The sequence below is a fragment of the Lytechinus pictus genome, chromosome 17 (genome assembly GCF_037042905.1).
Source record: "Lytechinus pictus isolate F3 Inbred chromosome 17, Lp3.0, whole genome shotgun sequence".
Lineage (NCBI taxonomy): Eukaryota > Metazoa > Echinodermata > Echinoidea > Temnopleuroida > Toxopneustidae > Lytechinus > Lytechinus pictus.
This window is the reverse complement of record NC_087261.1, coordinates 15,541,114-15,562,667: the sequence shown is the minus strand read 5'-3', so window position 1 is coordinate 15,562,667 and position 21,554 is coordinate 15,541,114. Positions and strand designations below refer to the sequence as shown.

Below are 21,554 nucleotides of genomic sequence, written 5' to 3'. Positions count from 1 at the left end.
TTATGAAACATTTCCTGTCCGTGATTACGTTCGCATTAGTGGATTGGTGAAATATGTCTGCTCTTCATGAATTCCTAAAATCAATCCTTAAAATGTCCCTTCTTCTGATTAGAGTATCAAAAATTTTCAGCTCGCGCTTCGCGCTCGCATCATTTGGTTAATGAAATACGTATGGTCCTAGTTAATTCCTACAGAAAGAAACCTTAGAATGCCCCACTTCAGGTCTGAATTATCTAAATTTTCTGCTCGCGCTTCGCGCTCGCAATATTTGATTCAGTAGGGAGATGCGTATGATAATCATGATTGTAATGACTACAAAAAGTGTTTCATGTGTTCAGATGTAATTCTAATAAAATCAGCAAGCGCTTGGCACTCGCATTAGATGACTATGGTGAGATATGCATATTCTTAATGGTACCTAAAATATATCCCTTAAAATCTCGCTGTTTGGGGTCAAAATATACGAAAACTTCAGCTCGCGCTTCGCGCTCGCATTTTTTAGCGAGACAGGTACCTATCATGATTACACAAATTTGATTATAATGTCCCTTTTAAAGTGTGAATATAAACAAATTTCAGCTCGCGCTTCGCGCCCGCATTATTTGATCAGTGAGATACATATCCGTTTGATGACATTGTCCTTAAAATGTCTCTATTAGGTCAGAATAACTTGCAACTGAGCGCGCTCACTCAGTGATTCAAAAATTTTGCTGGTGCCCCCCCCCATGCCGTGACCCACGGTATGCCACTGTGGACATATCAATGATAATTCCTTACATATCTAAAAACATGATTGCAAAAAAAACGCCAAAATATTTCAGTCATCCCCCCCACCCATCAACACGGATTTACGCCAGTGGTTCATATATTTTTATATATATCGAATTGAAAAAACCGCAGTGGTTTGATATTTTGTTGGCCAAATACATTTCTTTACAACATTTCGTCATAATTTTCATTTGAAAGGGATTTGAATCTCTTCATTTTTTTTTTGGAAAGTCTGTACATCTCCGACATGTCATCATATGAAAATGGTGACTAATTTCCTATTACTCTTGCTAAGCGCGAGATGAAACAAAAGGGACAATTTAATTATTAAATCAATATCTTATTCATTAATGCCTAATGAGCGCGCGAAATCTGACGACATTATGGCCTGAAGACTGGACATTTCAAGCACTTTTGTAATTATAAATAGGATGCATCAGTTAATATATTTTTAACCATTAATGCGAGCGCAAATTGCGAGCCATATTTTTTTAATAAACTGTCATTAAAAGGGGACTTTAAGTAGGTTGTTATATAATTAGTATTGAGACATATATAACTCGCCAATCAAAATGCGAGCGTGCATCGCTAGCTGATACGTTTTGACAATCAGACCTGAAAAGGGATATTTTGAAAACTTATGGAATACACGAAAATAATAGGTACCTGATAAATCAAAATTTGCGAGCGCACAGCGCGAGCAGAAAATGTTAATATTCAGACCATAAAACTAACATTTTTACAAAGCACTTTTTGAAAATCAATTTGTAAATCGCACAAAATAATGAAAGTTCGATTTCCGAGGTGAAATACGTTTTGTATATTGACCACCAAACTTGATATTTCAACTCCATATTGAACAAGATATGAAAATCACTTAACAGGCAATGCGAGCGCGAAACGCGAGCGAAAATTTTATATAGTGACATGAAAGATTCTTTTTATTTTCCAAGTCTTCCCCTCATCTTATTTTATTCACTCGTCTTCCTCTTCTTTTTTCTCCCTTTTTTTCCCTCCTTTTTTTTTCTTTCCTTTTCCCCTTTTTTGGCTCTGCCAATAGGGGGGGGGGGGGGCTGGCCCCTCGGCCCCCCTGGATCCGTCTATGAAGCGAAACATAAAACCTAACCTCCAAAACTTATTAAACCCTAGTCCTTATCTTTACATTTTTCTGAACCAAAAACTCTACAATCCTCACTCTAATCCTATGCCTTCTGAGATATTAAGACCGGAACAAATGTCGTATCACCGTTTTCCCCCCTCTCCTCAAACACGTTGAACCGTCGAGGGCATATGGGGCATGCGCATTAAGCTACCGTCACACCAGTGAATACGACTCTTGGACCGACCGATAGTATGCTATTTGTAATAACGAATATGGTTTTGATCGGTCTGGAGTCGGTTTCGTTAGTATGACTGAACGAAGCATTAGGGAATTTTGGCTCCGCGACGCACGACGCATCCGAGAACACGGTAAATGTTTTGAATTTTTTTTACATTTTTCTGAACCAAAAACTCTACAATCCTCACTCTAATCCTATGCCTTCTGAGATATTAAGACCGGAACAAATGTCGTATCACCGTTTTCCCCCCTCTCCTCAAACACGTTGAACCGTCGAGGGCATATGGGGCATGCGCATTAAGCTACCGTCACACCAGTGAATACGACTCTTGGACCGACCGATAGTATGCTATTTGTAATAACGAATATGGTTTTGATCGGTCTGGAGTCGGTTTCGTTAGTATGACTGAACGAAGCATTAGGGAATTTTGGCTCCGCGACGCACGACGCATCCGAGAACACGGTAAATGTTTTGAAAAATACCCGTCAAATGACTATGAATATAGTAGGGAGGTCTTTGTCGAAAATTGGTGACCCGGGACAGCAGTTTCGTCTAAGTTTCAAAGCTGACGGAAAATTGCCAATATGTCGTTTGCATAGAATCGAGGAATAAAATGCTGTTTTGATTCCCCAATCTTCCACAAAGACATCTTGGCTTGTCTTTGTCATAAAAGGCATTTGACAATATGTGTTCTGTGTTCTTGAATCCATCGTGCGTGGTGGAGCGAAAACTCTCTATTACTGAACTATACTTGGCAACACACTACCACCTGCCGTGTTTGACATTCTAGTCACACTTGCGTAATTCTGAGTCACAACATGGATACCATATATGCAACGAGTAAAGATTGGGTTCACCAAAAGGTGAGAACTGATTCCGATAATTTAAGAGTAAACTCTCTTTAAAGCCAAAGTTCATTGGAAAGAAAAGTTTGTTGTAAAATATCATAAATATATATACATATATTTTTTTTTTGATATGGATGAAGGTATGAGGAAAATCCTTCTAGATTAAGAAAATTATCAGAATTTATTTGTTTGATTTGTGACGTCATGACTATACGAGCAGCTACCGCATGTTATCTTATAGATTAACCCCCCCCCCCCCCCATTTCATTTTTATTGGATATTGATGAACCAAATTTTATTTATTTTTCTTTCAGGAGCGAGTGTGAAATAATTTGTTTGTTGATATACTCAAGAAAAAACTTCATTAAAAAAAAAAAAGATTGATCTTTTACTGTAGGATATATGGGCAAGCTGCTCGCATATGACGTCACAAATAAAACAAAAAATAAATTCTAATCAAGTTTTTATTTTAAATCTTTAATGGCTTTTCCTCAATCCTTTATCAATATTTTTCATTATTTTTACTGCTATTTTTATGATAGACTCTTTTTTCTGGGTGAGCTTTCCTTTTAAACTTGAAGTAAATTTCCCTATGAAGTGCTAAACGTCGAGAAAAGTGAAACAAATCATGCATTTAACTTCTGAAGGTTCCCATGGCAAAGAAGAATAGTGTAGTAGGTTTCATCGTACACCATGTATCTTGCTTGGGCAAGTGTTGGTCCTAAAAAATGACCACCGAAAGTTATGAAAAAAACTTTAGCATTAAGGTTTTTTCAATGTTCTTTTCTTTAAAATCAATTTTTTGGGGGGATGGAATTATCTTTAAGTATGCGTAAGTAGGTCCATGGCGTAAGCAAGAAGGCATATACGTCATAAGAAATACACTATTTTCATATTTGTCATCAGTGTATTGAGGTCGAACTTGCCAGATGTTTATTGTAAGTAATGATTAGTAAAGTGTACTCGATTAATTGACCTTGAATATTAGTGTATTAGTCTGCATTGTTCCCCCTTTTCAAGATATATTGCAAGATACGACAAACAGAGAATATTGATATACGACACATGGTATATCGGCATAATGGGACATCACGTGCTGTAGATAAATTGCACATGTTATTGACATATTCAAGGAAAATCTCTAAAACTAACTAAAATGGTTCAGTCTGTGCTTCGACAGCAAGAAAAAGAGATTTAAAAATTCTTCGTACGGATACAGTACATTTGGAAGTTTGAAGAAATCTTAATTTTTAAGCTGACAAGTGACACAGCTAAAACCGGTATAGCTTTTCCAGCATAGTATTGGGGGGCGGCACGAAGTTTTATATAGGCGTTTGGTGTGAGGCTTTTAAAAAAAAAAACAAGTGCACACCTAGTTACCAATAATGCACATAGCATTTCCATTTATTTGAAAGCAGGATTAAAAGAGCAATGTAGATTGAATGCCTTGCTCACGGGCATAGGTGCCGCGGCCGGGGATCGAACCCCGGACTTTACATGTATAGCCAGGCGCCTTAGACCACTCGGCCGCGGCAACTCCACTTAAGTTCCGTAATCGATGATTATCCAAATAAGCGAAGTTGGACACTTACGTAATGTAACATAAATAAAAAGAAACAGACAAATATAAAACAAATTTAGACTTGACTATATTTTGTCTCTTCCTCTTTAACATGTTTAAGATTAACGCACAATATCCCAATTTCAGATCATACTCGATATAAATGAAAATGCAATGACACACGATGGCGTCGATAAACTGGGCGTGCGATTAGCTAACGTGACACTTTCTTTGTTTGACTTTCAGTTATGAAAAAAAATCGCTTTGTGCTCCATGCAAGTACAATACCAGTTAAATAATTAATCTCTATAAATACCAGATGACATGGGTAATACTACGATCAGAGAGGAATTAGCAGAGATGTAGGCAAGCACTGACGAAGCTATCTGATTCATCCGATTCCATGTTACTATATTTTCCGACATAAGGAATGCGTACAATCGGTGTGCTTTACGTTTATGTAATTTTTCAAACAATTGTTATAATTTTTTTGGAACTTTCTCTCGCATTGAATTCGGTTTTTCAGCGGGTCTATAGACTATCATTTTGATTCTCCAATTAAGACTAAAATAATGCAGATATACTGTATCTGAGTATTATCTAGGGATGATGATGAATGTTACAATTTTTTTCGAAGTTTATGTTAAAAACCGTCAAAAACAGAAAGAAATAAGTAAAACAAAGTCACAGTTATTGGTTTCTTTAAACCCTTTTAAAGATGATTTTCCCATGTGTCATATTCCCTCCTCTCCGTGGCTCATAAGTGGTAACAGCAGCTGTAATAGTAATGGCAGTGATAATAGTGTATAGTAATTGTTTATTTTCTGTAAATTAATTGGAACCTACACTGTAAAAAAAATACGTAAATTTTCTTAAATGTATATTGAACCCAAATAAATCAAGTAAATTAAAAGACAAGTTAAAACTACTGAAATAAAACGAAAAATAATTACAAATTATGAATTCTACTTATATACATTAAGTGTTAACTACTGATTCAGAATCGTTTTTTACAGTGTAAGAGCAGAAATATACATATCGTAATTTAAATTACAATCAAAGGCAATCTAATATATCATTATTTTTTAATAAAGGATGATAATAATTTTAGAATATGAAAAATACGTATTATTCTACTTATTAATTCAAACAAAATAACCCCAATCAAAACATTACCATCAATTTTATAAAGGTAAATCTAATCCCTTGATTCACGCTTTTAAAAGAAAATCCATACACTGTAAAAAATAGAAATTCTTAGAACTAGTAATTACAACTTAATGTATATAAGTAGAATTTATTCTTTGTGATTTTCCTACATTGTTTAAGTACACTTAACTTCTCTTCGAATTTTCTTGATTTTCTTAAGGTTCAATACACATTTTTTTTAAATTCAAGTAATGCTAACTTGCTTCGATTAAGTAAACCTAATTACAATAGGCAAAGATATTGATTACTTAAAAAGATATGTTAAATGTACTTATAATTTTTAATTAATGCCTTATTTACATAACACATGAATATTCATTAAGAGCAAGTGAATGTCATTTTTTCAAAAATAAATGTCATATCTATTTGTGTTTGAAAATTGATTTGGATTAGGATGTGCAAGAAATATTTTGATTTTTTGTTGAATCGAGGAATGAGCAACATTGAATAGTCACCGACCTGAAAAGATTTTTCTTTACATTATGGGAAATCTTTTCACTGTTTTATTTGATAGGATGCACCGATCGCGTATAAATATAAAAGTTAGTACCTAAGTACAGGTGAGTGACAATGAAAAAGTCGAATATTTGGATAAAAGATGACCAAGTTGAAATGATGCCATTGAAAGTCGGCAAGTAGTGGACTTTCATGCCTTAATAGAAAGTCCTCTCCCCCATTTATTATTTAATGTTGCAGTGATTGTTTTACTTAATTGAATTAAGTTGGTGTAACTTAATTTATTTGAGTAAAATGGCTGCCAAAAAAACAAATAAATTTTACTCAAGACTGTCAAAGTTATAAATACTTGAAAAAATTGCGACACTTTCTTAACATAATTTAATTAAGTTATTACAAAGGTATTTTTACGGTGTCCCAAATTTTCAAAATATATTTGGAGACAAATAGTCTATCAACCTTATTTTTCGAATTTCGCAGCGGCATATCCAGTTAATGAAGCCCTAAATTCTAATCTAACCCCTTTAAACTAAGTAGCTTCCTGAGTTGTAGTCGATGTTGATAATCTCAGGCACGTGTGAAGGAGTTCAGAAAAATAATAGAATTAAAATTTGATCTCATATTACAGCAATGTGACCTGTTTGGATTCACACTGACTTCCTGTTTTTAAGCAACATTATTTGCTGCTTGGTGAATATTTTGACCATTTAATTAACGAAATGTGTGTAACTTTGCCAAAAATGCAAGTTAGATGGCCTAAACATGTTGACAGTAAATAATATTCGGTACCCCCCCCCATATCCTCCCTTTGGTAGGATAGTTGTAGTAGTAGTAGTAGCAGTAGTAGTAGAAGTATAGTCTAGAAGTAGTTAGTAGTAGTAGAAGTATTAGTAGACGTAGTTGTAGAAGTAGTAGTAAAAGTAGTGATGGTAGTATAGTAAAAATAGTAGTAGTAGTAGTAGAAGTAGTGGTAGTAGTAGTAGTATTACTAGAAGTAGTAGAAGTAGTACTAGAAGTAGTGGTAGTAGTAGTAGTAGTAGTAGAAGTAGTAGAAGCAATAGTAGAAGTAGTAGTAGTAGTATATTAGAAGAAGTAAGTAGTAGTAGTAGTAGTAGTAGTAGTAGTAGTAGTAGTAGAAGTATAGTAGTAGAAGTAGTGGTTAGAAGTAGTAGTAGTGATTCTGTTCATTCGTTGTTTTCGATTTATAGTTATATGCTTCATTGTGGCTTTTATCATCATACGAGTCATATCAAATCCGAATATCATCATTATTCAATTACATTTCTCTTGTATTACCCTCCCCTGCACCCCACAGAGCTTCAGTTACGTAATGGTTCTTATCTTCACGAGGGTATAGTCGAGGAGTTCAGCGCGGAGTACAACGAATGGATCAACTTCTGTGTTGACGGGTTCGACGCGCAGGAAGCGCGCGTCGTCTGTCGAAATATTGGGTTCCCGGATGCCGCTTTTGCACTCGACACCGATACAGTGTTCGGATCGGATACCCAGTCGTACTACGCAGTGTCTCTTGACTGCGAAGGAAGTAGGTGACGCCAGAGGGGGCGACCCCTCCCATTTTAAATATTATTCAGGTGGATAGGAAATAAAGGAATTGTTTTATGAATGGTGAACTGAATATTAGGGAAGGTAGTAATAAAATATGCCCTGCTGTAGGGAAATTGTCCGAGGGGTATTTCTATAGGAGTATTCATAATAATAGGTTAAGCATAGGCCAATAGCAATGAGATGATTTCCAAAGCACAATGGCCCGTATTCTGATAGCAGGTTTAACTTTAACTCAGGTTTAAAGTTGTGCTTTAAGTATGGATAGCCAATTGTTACATAAATCACTAACAGTATAGATATTTCAGCTCATTTGGCTCTCAAATTATTCATAATTGTGTAGAAAGTATAAATAGATGATTGTCTTCACCATCGATGAATCACGAATGAGCACAGTAAACATATGAAACATGCAACTTAATAAAAATGTTGATACTTTTGGCTTCCCATACTTAAACCGCAAATTAAAATACTGCCCCAAATTGGTTGGACACATAATTACCCTCGTGCTGGTTAAAATTTTACCCAATATTTTTGACAGTGTAGTAGTATAGTAGCAGTAGTATTATTATCATTGGCGGCGGAAGCCAAACAATTTAGGGGGGACCACCAACATAAAAGGTTATAATTTTATATTAACCAAAATTTTAGGGGGGACCGACAAAAAATTTTGACAAGCAAAAATAAAAATAAAAAAATAACAAAAGTAATCAACGAAAAATTTAGGGGGATCGTCCCCCCACTTCAAATTTAGGGGGGACACGTCCCCCGCCCCCCCCCCCGCTTCCGCCGCCTATGATTATTATTATTAGTAGTAGTAGTAGTAGTAGTGCACTGTAAAACATGAAGTGCTACATGTAATTTAGCACTTACAGTGCTTGTATAGTGACTGCACTACGAGTGCTGATTTTTTAGTTCAAATTTAAACTAGAAAATCAGCACTCGTAGTGCAGTCACTATACAAGCACTTAAAGTGCTAAAATAGCACTTCATTTTTTACAGTGTGGAATAAAAGTAAAAGTTTAATTATAGTTGAAATAGCAGTAATAAATTAACTGCTCTTTATACAATATTACAGTTTTGTTTATATTCTCTTCAGAGTAACAAAATAAAAATATATATGTATCAAGACCATCAGTTGTCGATGTACTTGTGGTTGTATAGCATGAGTTCACTGTGTGCAGAAGTTCATTGGATTTCATATAGTTCCCCAACTCATTTTGTTTTATTATCAATTAATTAACAATCACCTGAAAAGCTTCTCGCTTGGCAGATTTTTGTTTTGCAATCATGGCAACAAAAAAAAATACAAAAAAAATTCATGCAGACTAAATGTTATGGATATCATTAAGTCCTATGACAATAAATATATTTGGTTTGTATTCATGTTTATTTTTTAGAATGTCAGGCTTTGCGTCTCGTATCTGACATTTCGGTTCACTTATTTGACATTAACCAAATGATTAACGTATGATTACAATTATCACATCAGAAGAAAAAAAAATCCCCTTCAAAATACAGAAAGTTTGCTGTACTTTAACTAAATACAAGATGCAAATAACAATGCTAAACTGTAGGCCTACAAATGTTGATAATTTGCGGGATTGGTATTAGAGAGATGATTGATATCCAAAACTAATCTCATTTGATCTACTCAATAATTACTCCGATTTTATTTTTAGCCGAGTCCCGGCTTGTAGACTGTAGTTACCAAGACCTGCCCGATTGCGTCGTGGGATTTGGAGCTGCTGTCATCTGCCAGAGTGAGTAGATTTCAAATTCCAAGTTTTAGTCTATCAAAAATAAATATTCAATTTCTACATATTGAACAACCTGAGCATTTCATTGTACTACAGTTTGTTGCACATGTTGATTTCGTTTTACTGGAGCGTTGTGGCCCAGTGGCTCAGTCGTCTGACTTTGAAACATAGGGTCGTGTGTTCGAATCCCAGCCATGGCATAATTTCCTTCAGCAAGAAATTTATCCACATTGTGCTACACTCAACCCAGGTGAGGTGAATGGGTACCCGGCAAGATTCATTTCTTGAATGCATGAGCGCTGAAAGGCAACTCGAGCTAAAGCCGGGGTAATAATAATAATACAATTGCGCCTCGGAATAGAATATTTCGAGATAGATGGCGCTATAGAAATGCCTATTATTATTATTATTATTATTGTTATTATTATTCTTCTTCTTATTATTATTATTATTATTATGGTTATTATAATTATACAGTAATTAAATATCTCTTAAATTTGGGGGAATCCAATGTAGTTGCAATTGACATTGTATGCGATGGTGGGGGTAAGTAGAAGTAGTGCACACCTAAAAATATTCTTGAAGGCGAATCCAAATGAAAAGTTGTTCTGAAGACAAACTGAAAAGGAGACAAGTGAAAGATAACAAAATATCCGACAAACAAGGAAATATTTTTTTTTCAGATATGATTTGCAAAAGTTCTAATCGCGATATTAGCATGATTGGGGAGTTTTCGCATAGCGGCGCGGAATAAATCCCACAAAGCATCAAATGCGTTGACAAAGCAAGTCAAATCACAATAAAATCTTTGTCAAGGGTCGCTGAATCAGAGCAGCAGTTTTTTTTCCCCGACGTTTCAGAGCTGACAAAAAATCGCAAATATGTCGTTTGACCAGAGTCAGGGACGAAACTGGTGTTTCGATTCACTGACCCTCGACAAAGACTTCATTGTCATGCACTGCAAAAACTCCGGTGTCGATTTAACACCAGCCCGGAATCTATATATGTCCACACCAGAGAAGAAACAACAACAGTTTGGAATCAAACCGATGCTGTTTTAATACAAATTGGTTTTGTATAAACACCTATCTGGTGTTAGACCAAAGCGAAATTTGTGTTGTTCAACACTTCTCTGGTGTGGACATATATAGATTCATGGCTGGTGTTAAATCAACACCAGAGTTTTTGCAGTGTGAAGGACGTCGTGTGATATTATTGATTCTTTACGTACTAGAATGCGTCTGCGTAGCTGATGCGAAAACTAAATAATGACACCAATTCCAGATAAATTGAAAACTACAACGTCGTCATTTTTTTGTATTTTAATGCCCATCTAACAATACCAAGAATACATATAGCATTTCCATTCATTTGAATGTATGATTAAAGAGCACTGTCCATTAAACGCCTTGCTCACGGGCATAGGTGCCGTGGCCGGGATCGAACCCCGAACTTTCAAGTGTCAGCCAGGGGTCTTAGACCACTTGGCCACGGCACCCTTCCATGTTCAAGGATACATCATCGATCCGTTTGGATACGATGTCTTGGTGTGACTGTAACCTACTATAATATCCACCAGACAAGTGACGAATTCTGGTTTGCATTAGGTGTCAAATTTTCATCAGAACATAATCTGCTAAGTGATTTTCATTTCCACCCTGTCTGATATGTGTTTAACACGAAACTAATGGTAGTAATTCTATGTTCTTAGCTACAATCACAAGCACAGGGTCAGATTGCTCACCCCCCCCCCCCCGTTCTCTCTCTCTCTCTCTCTCTCCTTCTCTCTAGAGAGGGGGAGAGAGATTGTGATTTTACGGGGGAAATGTATACATTGCTTCGAATATTCGCTGAACTTAGCCGCAGGTCAGAAAAGCAAATTAAACACACGTTAGCTAATGTTCGAGGCGAGGAACCGATTGAAAAAAAAAAAAATATTACACATTTTTTTTTTACCGAAAAGGGGACTAAACACAAATAATTGCCTCTGCTTCTAAACCCCCATGCATGTTCGGTTTACGTTGGATAACAACTTAAATTTGACGTTATCCTTTTTCGACGTCATGGACGTGCCCGTCATCGCAGATGTTTCGCATTACTACGTGAAATACACACTTTTAATGAACTTTTAATCTTGCTGTTGTAGAGCCGGACTATGTCGGGTGTTTCCACAAACCGAACTCCAGCATCCTTCATACACACTCCATCTTCTCTAGAACCATGACTGTCGATGCCTGCCTCCGAAACTGTCGCGACGGCGGATTCCCTTTCGCCTGGACGTTCGATTCCATGCACTGTGGGTGCGGCAAGTACAACGACTTAGCGACCTTCATTCAAAGCGACGCCGTGTGCTCCTGCCCGTGTGGGGGCGCTATATATGAAACTTGTGGTGGACCAACCTGCTCACAAGGAACGAGCGATATGATTTCTGTCTACAACAGTAAGATGGATCCGTCATTTCTTTTATTTTATTTTACAATTCAATTCAGCTCTTTTATCAGTAAGCCTTGTTATCATTTTCGTTTTTAAATGTATTGTGTTCAATCATCACTGGTCATGGTGGCTCAGTGGTAGAGCGTCCGCCTCATGAACGAAAGGTCGTGGGTTCGATCCTCGGCCGAGTCATACCAAAAACTTATAAAAATGGGAACTTCTGTCTTGTTGCTAGGCGGTCAGCATTTAGATTGGAGAGGGGAAATAAGAAAATTATTATATTACGCAGGGCCTGCTGGTAAAGCAGTTACCTAACTCAGTGAAGTGGCTATCATGGGTAAACAAAACTTTATTGTTATTATTACTGTCAATTAAAGTTGAATATTTTAACGAACTTGATTTCAAACGATAGTAAATTAGACTTCATAAAACATGTATAAGACATAATTATATGAAAGCTACTAGATCATAGATAGTGAGTATGTGAAGTCCTTGACAATCCTTTCTTATTCGTTTTCTCCTCTTCTTTTGCTTTTTCTTCTTCGTCTTCTTTCTGCTCTTCTTCGTCTTCGTCTTACAGCGCAGAAGGGATTTTGCCTCGATCCTGGGCGCCCTCGAAATGGACGCAGAGCCGGAAACTGGTTTCGATACGGGTCGAAGGTCACTTTTGAATGTCAAGAAGGTCATCGTCTTCGAGGTCATGAAACCTTGCAGTGTATGCAAGCAGTCAGGGGCGGCGAAGTCACGTGGTCGCAATCTACGCCATCTTGCCAAGGTGACTTGATGAGAGCATGAAGATTGAATCAATTAAATCACAATTAGTTAATGGTGAATATTTTGTTGTTCTGACACAAAACATGGTTACTTGCAAATGTGGCCGCGATTTCCGCATCTAGAGGAAAGGGGGGGGGGGGCATTTCCCATCGACTCCCGCGGTACAGAAATCGAAAAACCAGGAGAGTGGCAGCCCCTTCCTCCCCCCCCCCTGGATCACTGTCATGGTTGCTTGTAAGAAAAAAAAAGGGGAGCAACGTCATTACATTTCAGTAATTAATGATTAATCTTATGCGCAACGTACAAACGGGTACTTATTTAAATTATTGATTCAATAAAAAATAATATCACTGTCTGTGTTACACAGGGGTCTTCGTCGGATGAGTACGCATTATTTTTGTGGAAAAGTAATATATGCATATAATAAGGAATAGATGATGTTGGTTTCCTTCTGTTTTTATTTCCTTCCTCTATATTACATTTATATTTATTCAAAGTTTCTACTCAAACATGGCCAAGAAGACAGGTCCGACTCTTTAAGAAAAACTATAAAGATCTTGCTGTATTTCTGGTACTACAAGGGGGGGGGGGGGGTCATTGTTTCATTCGTTATTATTTTCATGTGAACATCACCATCATCTCCAACATCAACCATGTTACCATCTTCATTTCTACCACATTGTCCACCATACCGACCATGGTTACCTGAAACATCTCATTGCACTGCCCAAGGTTTGGGTGGTCAAATCAACGTATTGATTGGTCAAAAGATTCTTGATGAGAAAGATGGATATAGCAAACGAAGTCTTATTTTATCACCTCTATAATTATGTTCTTTTTTCTGCAGCGGTTAAAACAAAAAAAGTTGAAGTTGAGGAAACAACCGTCTCGACAATCGACGCCACCAATTCCTCTTCGACAATCGACCCAACAAGTGGAACAGCGCCACCAACGAGGGATATTCTCAAACTTAACACTCTTTCAGGTTCGTGAAGTCTGCAGCTAACAAAATCTCTTTTCCAAAACAGTCAAGTGGTGTCACGCGCGTAAAACATTCCCCATAGACTTGTGTGTTAAAATGGCACTTAAGAAAAATTCATAAAAAAATAAATGTGAAATTAGAGGGTCGAATGTTTACTACCTTTGGATAGGATATATATCTGACATTCCATATCTTCCCAGAGAAGGGTATCGTAGCCGGCTCATTTTAAATATAAGTCGCCATTTATGAAGATAACTATGATGGGATCAAATTCATCAACTGAAACAGTAAAATAGCCCCAATTCTTCCGCCAGTCAAAAAATAGTTCCAAATCATTGATATATCTTCCCAATTTGGGCAAAGGAAGTTCAGTAGTTACCATTTCTAGAATCAGATTTTGAATCATATTCATACACTTTTGTCAATCAGCAATATCAAATTGAAAAAATTCGAACGGGTTGGGTCGAACGAATATCTTTAGTCCTCCTGATGTAAATAGGCTCATGGCACCTATATTATATGACCAATGAATTTTATAGCTACTTTGCTATTCTTTTATATCTGTACACTCACACTAGCACAAAAAAATGCATTGAAAATGCCTATTTTCTATGCAATGACCCATTTTAATGTGTTACTCATAAATGTTATATTGAGTAAATGGATGTATACATATCCTACCTGCATATAGCCCAACAGCGAATGCAATGACAATATAGGCCCCTATTCTCCTTGTAATATAAAAGTGTATGTAAATTTTGTGTAGATATCAGGATACCAGAATTGCCCCAAACATAATTACCAGATATACATGAGATTGAATGAGGAAACAATAAAAGAATTAGAACATATTACTTTAGTACATTTGCATTTGACCTATTATATCAAAATCTTCCTATAGGGCTATTGCCTATCAGATGTAAGAAGGAAGAGATACATAAATAGATAGAAAGAGAGAGAGAGAGAGAAAAAGAGAGAGAGAGAGAGAGAGAGAGAGAGAGGGAGAGAGAAAGATAATTTTATAGATGGCATGGCTTATAAAGAGGGGGGGGGGGGCTAGACTAAGATTGGAGCACACAGCCACCCGCTCCCTCCTTAGTTGAGCACTATTAGATACCTTACCTTACTCTGTGCCTTTTTCTAAATACCGTCTTGAAGGTACCACTCTAGTTCTCTTCAGTAAAGTTCACAAAGTTGTATCTCCTCTCTACCCCATTCCAAAGAACAATTTAACATGAAAGGTCTTTCTAACATTAGGTAGGTGATCATACACTAGCACAAACCTATGATGAATCAGAACATAAAGAGGCCTAGACTCTCAATTCACCAGTCTATATGCATTCCTAGGCTTACATACACATACCTACTAACTTTACCTGATATAGCCTTGCTAAGCCATTAAATCAATTTTTGCACAATTTGATGACTATCAGTTAGAAATTGTTGGCTACTGAGGAGTTTGGGCAGGTATTCCATCCACTATAGGGAATTCGCCTGTATTACCTATATGTGTCACGCGCGTAAAACATTCCCCATAGACTTGTGTGTTAAAATGGCACTTAAGAAAAATTCATAAAAAATAAATGTGAAATTAGAGGGTCGAATGTTTACTACCTTTGGATAGGATATATATCTGACATTCCATATCTTCCCAGAGAAGGGTATCGTAGCCAGCTCATTTTAAATATAAGTCGCCATTTATGAAGATAACTATGATGGGATCAAATTCATCAACTGAAACAGTAAAATAGCCCCAATTCTTCCGCCAGTCAAAAAATAGTTCCAAATCATTGATATATCTTCCCAATTTGGGCAAAGGAAGTTCAGTAGTTACCATTTCTAGAATCAGATTTTGAATCATATTCATACACTTTTGTCAATCAGCAATATCAAATTGAAAAAATTCGAATGGGTCGGGTCGAACGAATATCTTTAGCCCTCCTGATGTAATTAGGCTCATGGCACCAAGAGGTATAGAGAAGCCAAATAGAAATGACTGTATCAAAACGATTGTCTCTTTCTATTGAATGGCCCCTGGTATATGAAAGATTGGGGAGTCTGGAAAATGTTTTCAGTGTAAAACTGATTTAGGACTATTTTAACTGGGGCCTATAATGTTGTGGTCTAGTGGTTCCGACTCTCGCCTTTGGAACAGAGGGTCGTGAGTTCGAACCCCATTCATAACAGCAAGAAATTTATCAATACTGTGCTGCACCCACCCCAGGTGAAGTGAATGGGTAGCCAGCAGGATTAATTTATCGAATGCACAAACCGCCCTGCCAGCTGGGGTTTAAGCGGGGGTAATTGTGCGCCATTGAATAGACTAGATAATAATAATAATAATAATTTATTATTAGGATTCGATATTAATTATTAACTTCTCTGTTTACTTGATTTTAACCCTTTCCCATGATACTGATCCTTTTAATCGTGATCTAATCAAATTGGAATGGTTTGAATTAGTGGCAGTGGGCCAACAGTTAAAAAAAGAAAAAACCTACAATGTTTAGGAAGACAATGCCACCCAAACCTTGTAAGAATACAAAGATTTATTTTTGTTACCGGTTTCTAGCACAGTGTCAATGCCTTTTATTGTAAATGTTTCCATTGTTTTTTATGATTTCCTTATCTTAATGTAACATAATGTTTTACTTGGTATTAATATTTTCATATTTCTTTCATCTGTACATTTTCAAGGTGAGATGATAGGCGTCATCGCTGCTATTCCTGCCACGGTCCTTCTCGTAACCTCCGTAATCGTCGTCGCCGTCATAAGAAAACAGAGGTAAGAAACCTTTGAATTGAATTTGATATAAGTACATGTAGTTTCTATAAAAATTACGTTTCTCACCCCAATGGCTGGATCTTGTTAGGGATAGGCTATTTTGTAATCTGCACTCACCAAGCTTGCTTAAAAACTGACTCTGTGGAAATACAAAACAAAAGGAAATCGTTCCATTTGCATGGACGTTTAATATTGAATACCAAATCACTAGTTTGAGCCAAGGAATAGCAGATAATAATTTAGCACAATATCCATGCTGGAGAGTGGTCACATTTGTGTTTCATACTCTGTGTTCACAGTATATTTACATATTCGGATGGGGTCTATGCGAACATTTGATTCACAGTGTTACATTGCTCAAAATGTTACAGTTTGAAAACAAGTCCATAGTGTGAACTCTTTGCAGTGTGAACACTCTTGTGTTCGCTCTTGTGTTCACATAGTGGGCTAGTTTCAACACTTTAAACATGCTTAATCTGAGTGTGAAAACAAGTCCACAGTGTAGACCAGTGGCGGGTCCAAGTTGTGGTACATCCGTCCCTGCCCCATCCCTTTTAGAGCCATACAAGTATGGAAAACATCGTGCATACGCAAATGAAACTTGTCTTTTTGTCAATTTTTTCTGACATATGTCATCATCAGAAGGCCTTCCTTGTTTTAGGGGGGGGGGGGTTAGCTTCTAATTTTTTTCTGAAAAAAATACAACCCCTTGAAAATCCTGCTCAAATTGCTCATAATTGAATTCAATTTAAATCAGATACAAAGTCTCAAATAAATAAAATGAACACACTGTGATCTTTTTTAAACGGAGAAATGTGTTGATATGACATGGAATTTTGACAAGCAAAGAAGACAATTTCGAATGAAGTACATGTAACTTATTGCTATCATCCTAATATTGGTGAAGTGTTTAATACATATTCAGAGGGAGCAAAGAGCGGGGGGGAAACATTGACATTTATTCTATGTTGTATTTCCTCATAGAATTTGGTCATTATCATTATGTTGCTATACATACATACATATATCGGGACAAAGATTATTTTGGAAATATGATGCAATTTACTATCGTCAGTGTGAAAAACTAATATGCTAATTTTTCAGAAAGACCCTTTAAGATAAGATGATAAATCTGTAGTATATGCTAATAAATGGAATTGTCCCATAGGCCAAACATATTTGTTGATTTTTGTTTTAATACTTTTTTTTTTTATTTAATTTCTTTTTCACTTTATTTTATTTCATTTATTTTTATAAATTTAATTTAATTTTATTTTTTATCATTATTATTATTATTTTTTTTTTTTGGGGGGGGGGGTGGGAGTGCTTGAACACTGGTGTTAATTTTGGGGCACTCCGATACCCAAGAAAACACAAAACTTTGAATGTATTTCAGCTCTGCCGTCATGACAACTCACATGGTATCGAGTCTCAGCGGGCAGTAACAAGGAAGGTTTCCGTGGAAGTTACAGTATTCATGGTATTTGTAGGTCTTTAAGAAACGGGTCCCTGGTATTAGGGTTTGGGTGTGTAAGATAGATTTGGTAGCCTGATTAACACTTTCAACGGTAACACAAACACCAGGACCGTACTTGAACAATAAGGCAGATTAAACGTTGATTTTACTTCCTGGTTCTGTTGCATTATCTTCTGCGTGATATTAATAAATTTTCTCTTTGATCTGTAACTTTAACGGTATCCTGGTTTTAATGAGCTCATTTCCATTTCCTTCAGTCAAGGTTATGGCTTGAGTACGGAACTCCTGGCTCTAATGTATGCATACTATTTACTTCTACATCATCTTCATAATGGGAACTTTTCGAAAGGATATGATAACGACAGTTATACATGGATGATTACACAATACATGGTGATTTTGGTGATCCACAAACCATGTCACACCTCCCAAAGATCATATCCTCAATGAAAAATGTATCCGAAAAGACACAATGGCTGTACATTTCTAGGAATGACAAAATATTTACGTGCCTACGATACACATACAGGAGATTATTATTTTTCGACTTTTTTTTACACGGTATTTCCTTATGTTAGGTCTTGACTTAGTAGCCACAGTATAAAAAACATTTATTCCCTTCAATATCTGACATTAACAGGAAACGCGCTACGAACCCTATGATAGAGGCTATACGGTGCGACTTGCTGCTGAAAGAAGGCCCGCCCAAACCGGAAAGCCCTCCTGCGTGCTCCAATAAGCCTCGAAAACTTCTGCCAGGATCTGGATCCTTCACGCTTCCGATCCGGACGCATTCCAGCAACTCGAGCGACTACTATGCTTCCATCGATCTCTACAACAGCGACGCCGATTACGAGAACATCGCCCGTAAGAAGATCACTGCTCAGTCCGGGAAAGAGGTGTTTGTCCCGCTGTATGGTTCAAGAGTCGTTCATCACGCGAAGAGTGGCATTGTGAGAACTTTAAACGGACCGGTCCCAGTGGCGAATCTGTTGCATTATCATTCGCAGCATCGGATTGGCGAGCCCTTGAGACGGGACACTTACGAGGACACGACCATAATGGTGGACAATGATCTGTATGCATCAAGGGATGAGTTCCCTTCGGATTCCGCAGAGCAACCTGAACCACCTGCCAGGACAAAACACTTGATGAATTCTGCAGCGGAAAGGATAGTCGAAGGCGCAGAGGAAAGTGACTACACAGAGGCAGAATTCCTGCCCGAAGAAGCAGCCCAAGGTTGATGTTCGCAGGATGATCGGGCCTGATGGCAACCTTATGCGAGATGCCACTAGGCCAATAAATATATCGTGAAGTATTGCATAAGATCTTCAGACCTTGCGGATATACTCTGGACTTGATCTGCAGGGCACGGTCAATACAGACGCCAACGTGTGTCGACTGGTAAAGTGTTGAGATGCTCTCGTCACGATCACATAATCTGTAGAAATTTAATGAGAAAATTAGCAAAGTGTGAAGACGGGACTGGCTGACTAGGTTGGAAGGTGGTGGATTCATCATTATTTGAATTGGTTTAAAGAAATAGATGATGGTTATTTACGAAAGTAATGACATATAGCTTGTTCCTGAAGAGAAGGAAGACGTAACAAATGATGGGAATATGAATTGTGGCAATCTATGAGCAAATGATTTCCTCATGAAGTAAGAATATTTTTCTAACAATTTCGTATTAGTTATTACAAAATAAAATTTTCGTAAAAATACCCATCCGCCCACTAATATTGACCTCACAAAATGACAGTGATCGAAAACTCATCTGTCTTGTCTTGAGTCCTGTTTCAAACCTTGAGTAATTTTACAACTCTACATGTTTTACAACTCTATGAGTGCTCGGGATGATTTGAGCTCACTGTAAGCCATGGATAGGATGCTAATTCCCAGTTCGGTATAATCATGTCGCCACACCTTTTAAACTTAAAAACAATCGTTGACGCTGTGAGCTGCCCAAGTGAAGTTGACACTTCCAGAAAGTGAATATCCCAAAGAAGATGCTACCAGGGATACACAAGGATGGGAATTAACAAAGTGGGAATATTTTTTAAAGAAAAAGGATGTTTTTTTGTTAACAAGGTTGATATTCTCTCCTCATGATCAACCATATAACAAATACACTAAAACGCTACCTGGAATGTCGCTAGTTGTTTACTACCCCCCTTTTTTATTTTTATTTTTTATTTTAACCCTAATATTCCCAGGGTATTTCGAGTCTTGTCAGTACCCGGTAGGGGGGATGGTCTCAGTTGCGACAAATAGCACAATGGTAGAAAATGCCATCAACTACGTGACTGCATTGAAGTGTCTTTAAATATGTATAATATATTATATATGAATTAATTATCCCAGCTTCTTAAAATCATACATTTTACTCTAATTTTCCTTTTTATTTCCATCATGTTTGACAAAAATTCTTTGGAAACATCAAAGTATTATTCCTCTGATTAAAGCAAAAAAAAATCACTAATGTATGGATTTTTGCTGAAAGCACATTTTTTTATTACTCTGTACATAAAATCTCGCTCTTGGACCAATTTGTGGGTAGTACACGCACTTACATAATAAAGTTTATCTCAAAAGTTGTGTGACACTTGAAAAGGAAACTACCCTGAAACAAACCGGTGATACAACCACGAGTATACATGGTAGAGTCATTTTCTATTGATTAATATAATAAATTTACATAACGCAGCAGCAGTCAAGTTTATCGGGGTTTTTTCATTTGTAAAAGTTGGACGATTAAATTCAATCAAATTCTTATTGATATTCATGTTCTGGTAATATTGTGTAATATTTTTTTGTATATTGTTGTGCTTGTTTACAACGGCGAGTGATAAGGAGAGAAAAGAGGAAAGAATGAGACGTATTGTAATATAATAGTACAAAGGAGGAGGGGGAGGAGGAGGAGGAGAAGAAGAAGAAGAAGAAAAAGAAGAAGACAAGAAGAAGAAAAGAAGGAGGTAGCGGTTATGCTTCCGGAATTGAATTATTTTCATATATTTTAGATTTATTATGACTTGAATGGCAATCAGAATTCGATACAGACTTTTGTTTACAGCCCTTAAGAATAAATAATATTACACAAATGACTGATATTTATCATGATGAGTCTTGTACTCGAGTGATATCCGAAACTAAAGTTCCATTCGGGAATCTCTGATTGTTGAAGCAAAAATTATGAAAGAAAGGTAGTCTGAAGTGTCGTTTTTCGGACGGGGGGGGGGGGGGGGTCTCATGATATTTGTTTTTAAATGACGCTTACAGCCATTATTAGTCACGAAGGGCGTTTTCCCTTTTATAATAGTGCTCCCCCAAAGAAAAAATAGGCGGGCTGGGGGTTATTTCTTTCAAACATTGACATGCCTTGATATTGCGAAATAATAATCTCATTTTAACCAGCAATGTGATATTCTGACACACTTCAAGGCCTTGGGAGTTGGATCATTTGCATGAAACAAATAAATCTGTTTTCAGAGAAACAAACAAACAAGAAGTTTACTCCACCCCCACACACATACACACACTTTCGCATACACTCTACTGTTATCATGCGCATATAAGCAAAGTCACACAAACTCATCAT

The 21,554-nt window shown here is 36.9% G+C and overlaps 1 protein-coding gene across 1 annotated transcript; it reads left to right on the top strand.

Moving 5' to 3' along the window:
- Window positions 1–2,509: 2,509 nt before the first annotated feature.
- Window positions 2,510–20,735, top strand: LOC129280226 (uncharacterized). The gene is made up of 8 exons (XM_064112573.1): window positions 2,510–2,570; window positions 7,498–7,725; window positions 9,428–9,508; window positions 11,652–11,945; window positions 12,519–12,713; window positions 13,560–13,697; window positions 16,392–16,479; window positions 18,597–20,735. The coding sequence occupies exons 1-8, from the start codon at window positions 2,510–2,512 to the stop codon at window positions 19,198–19,200; spliced, it is 1,689 nt and encodes a 562-aa protein (XP_063968643.1). The 3' UTR covers window positions 19,201–20,735.
- Window positions 20,736–21,554: the final 819 nt, after the last annotated feature.

Excerpts from the sequence above, each read along its gene's own strand:
- LOC129280226 (XM_064112573.1), top strand. The coding sequence starts at position 2,510 with ATGACTGAACGAAGCATTAGGGAATTTTGGCTCCGCGACGCACGACGC. Across the intron at positions 13,698-16,391 it reads CAAACTTAACACTCTTTCAG|GTGAGATGATAGGCGTCATC; the intron begins GTTCGTGAAGTC and ends TACATTTTCAAG. Across the intron at positions 16,480-18,596 it reads GCCGTCATAAGAAAACAGAG|GAAACGCGCTACGAACCCTA; the intron begins GTAAGAAACCTT and ends TGACATTAACAG.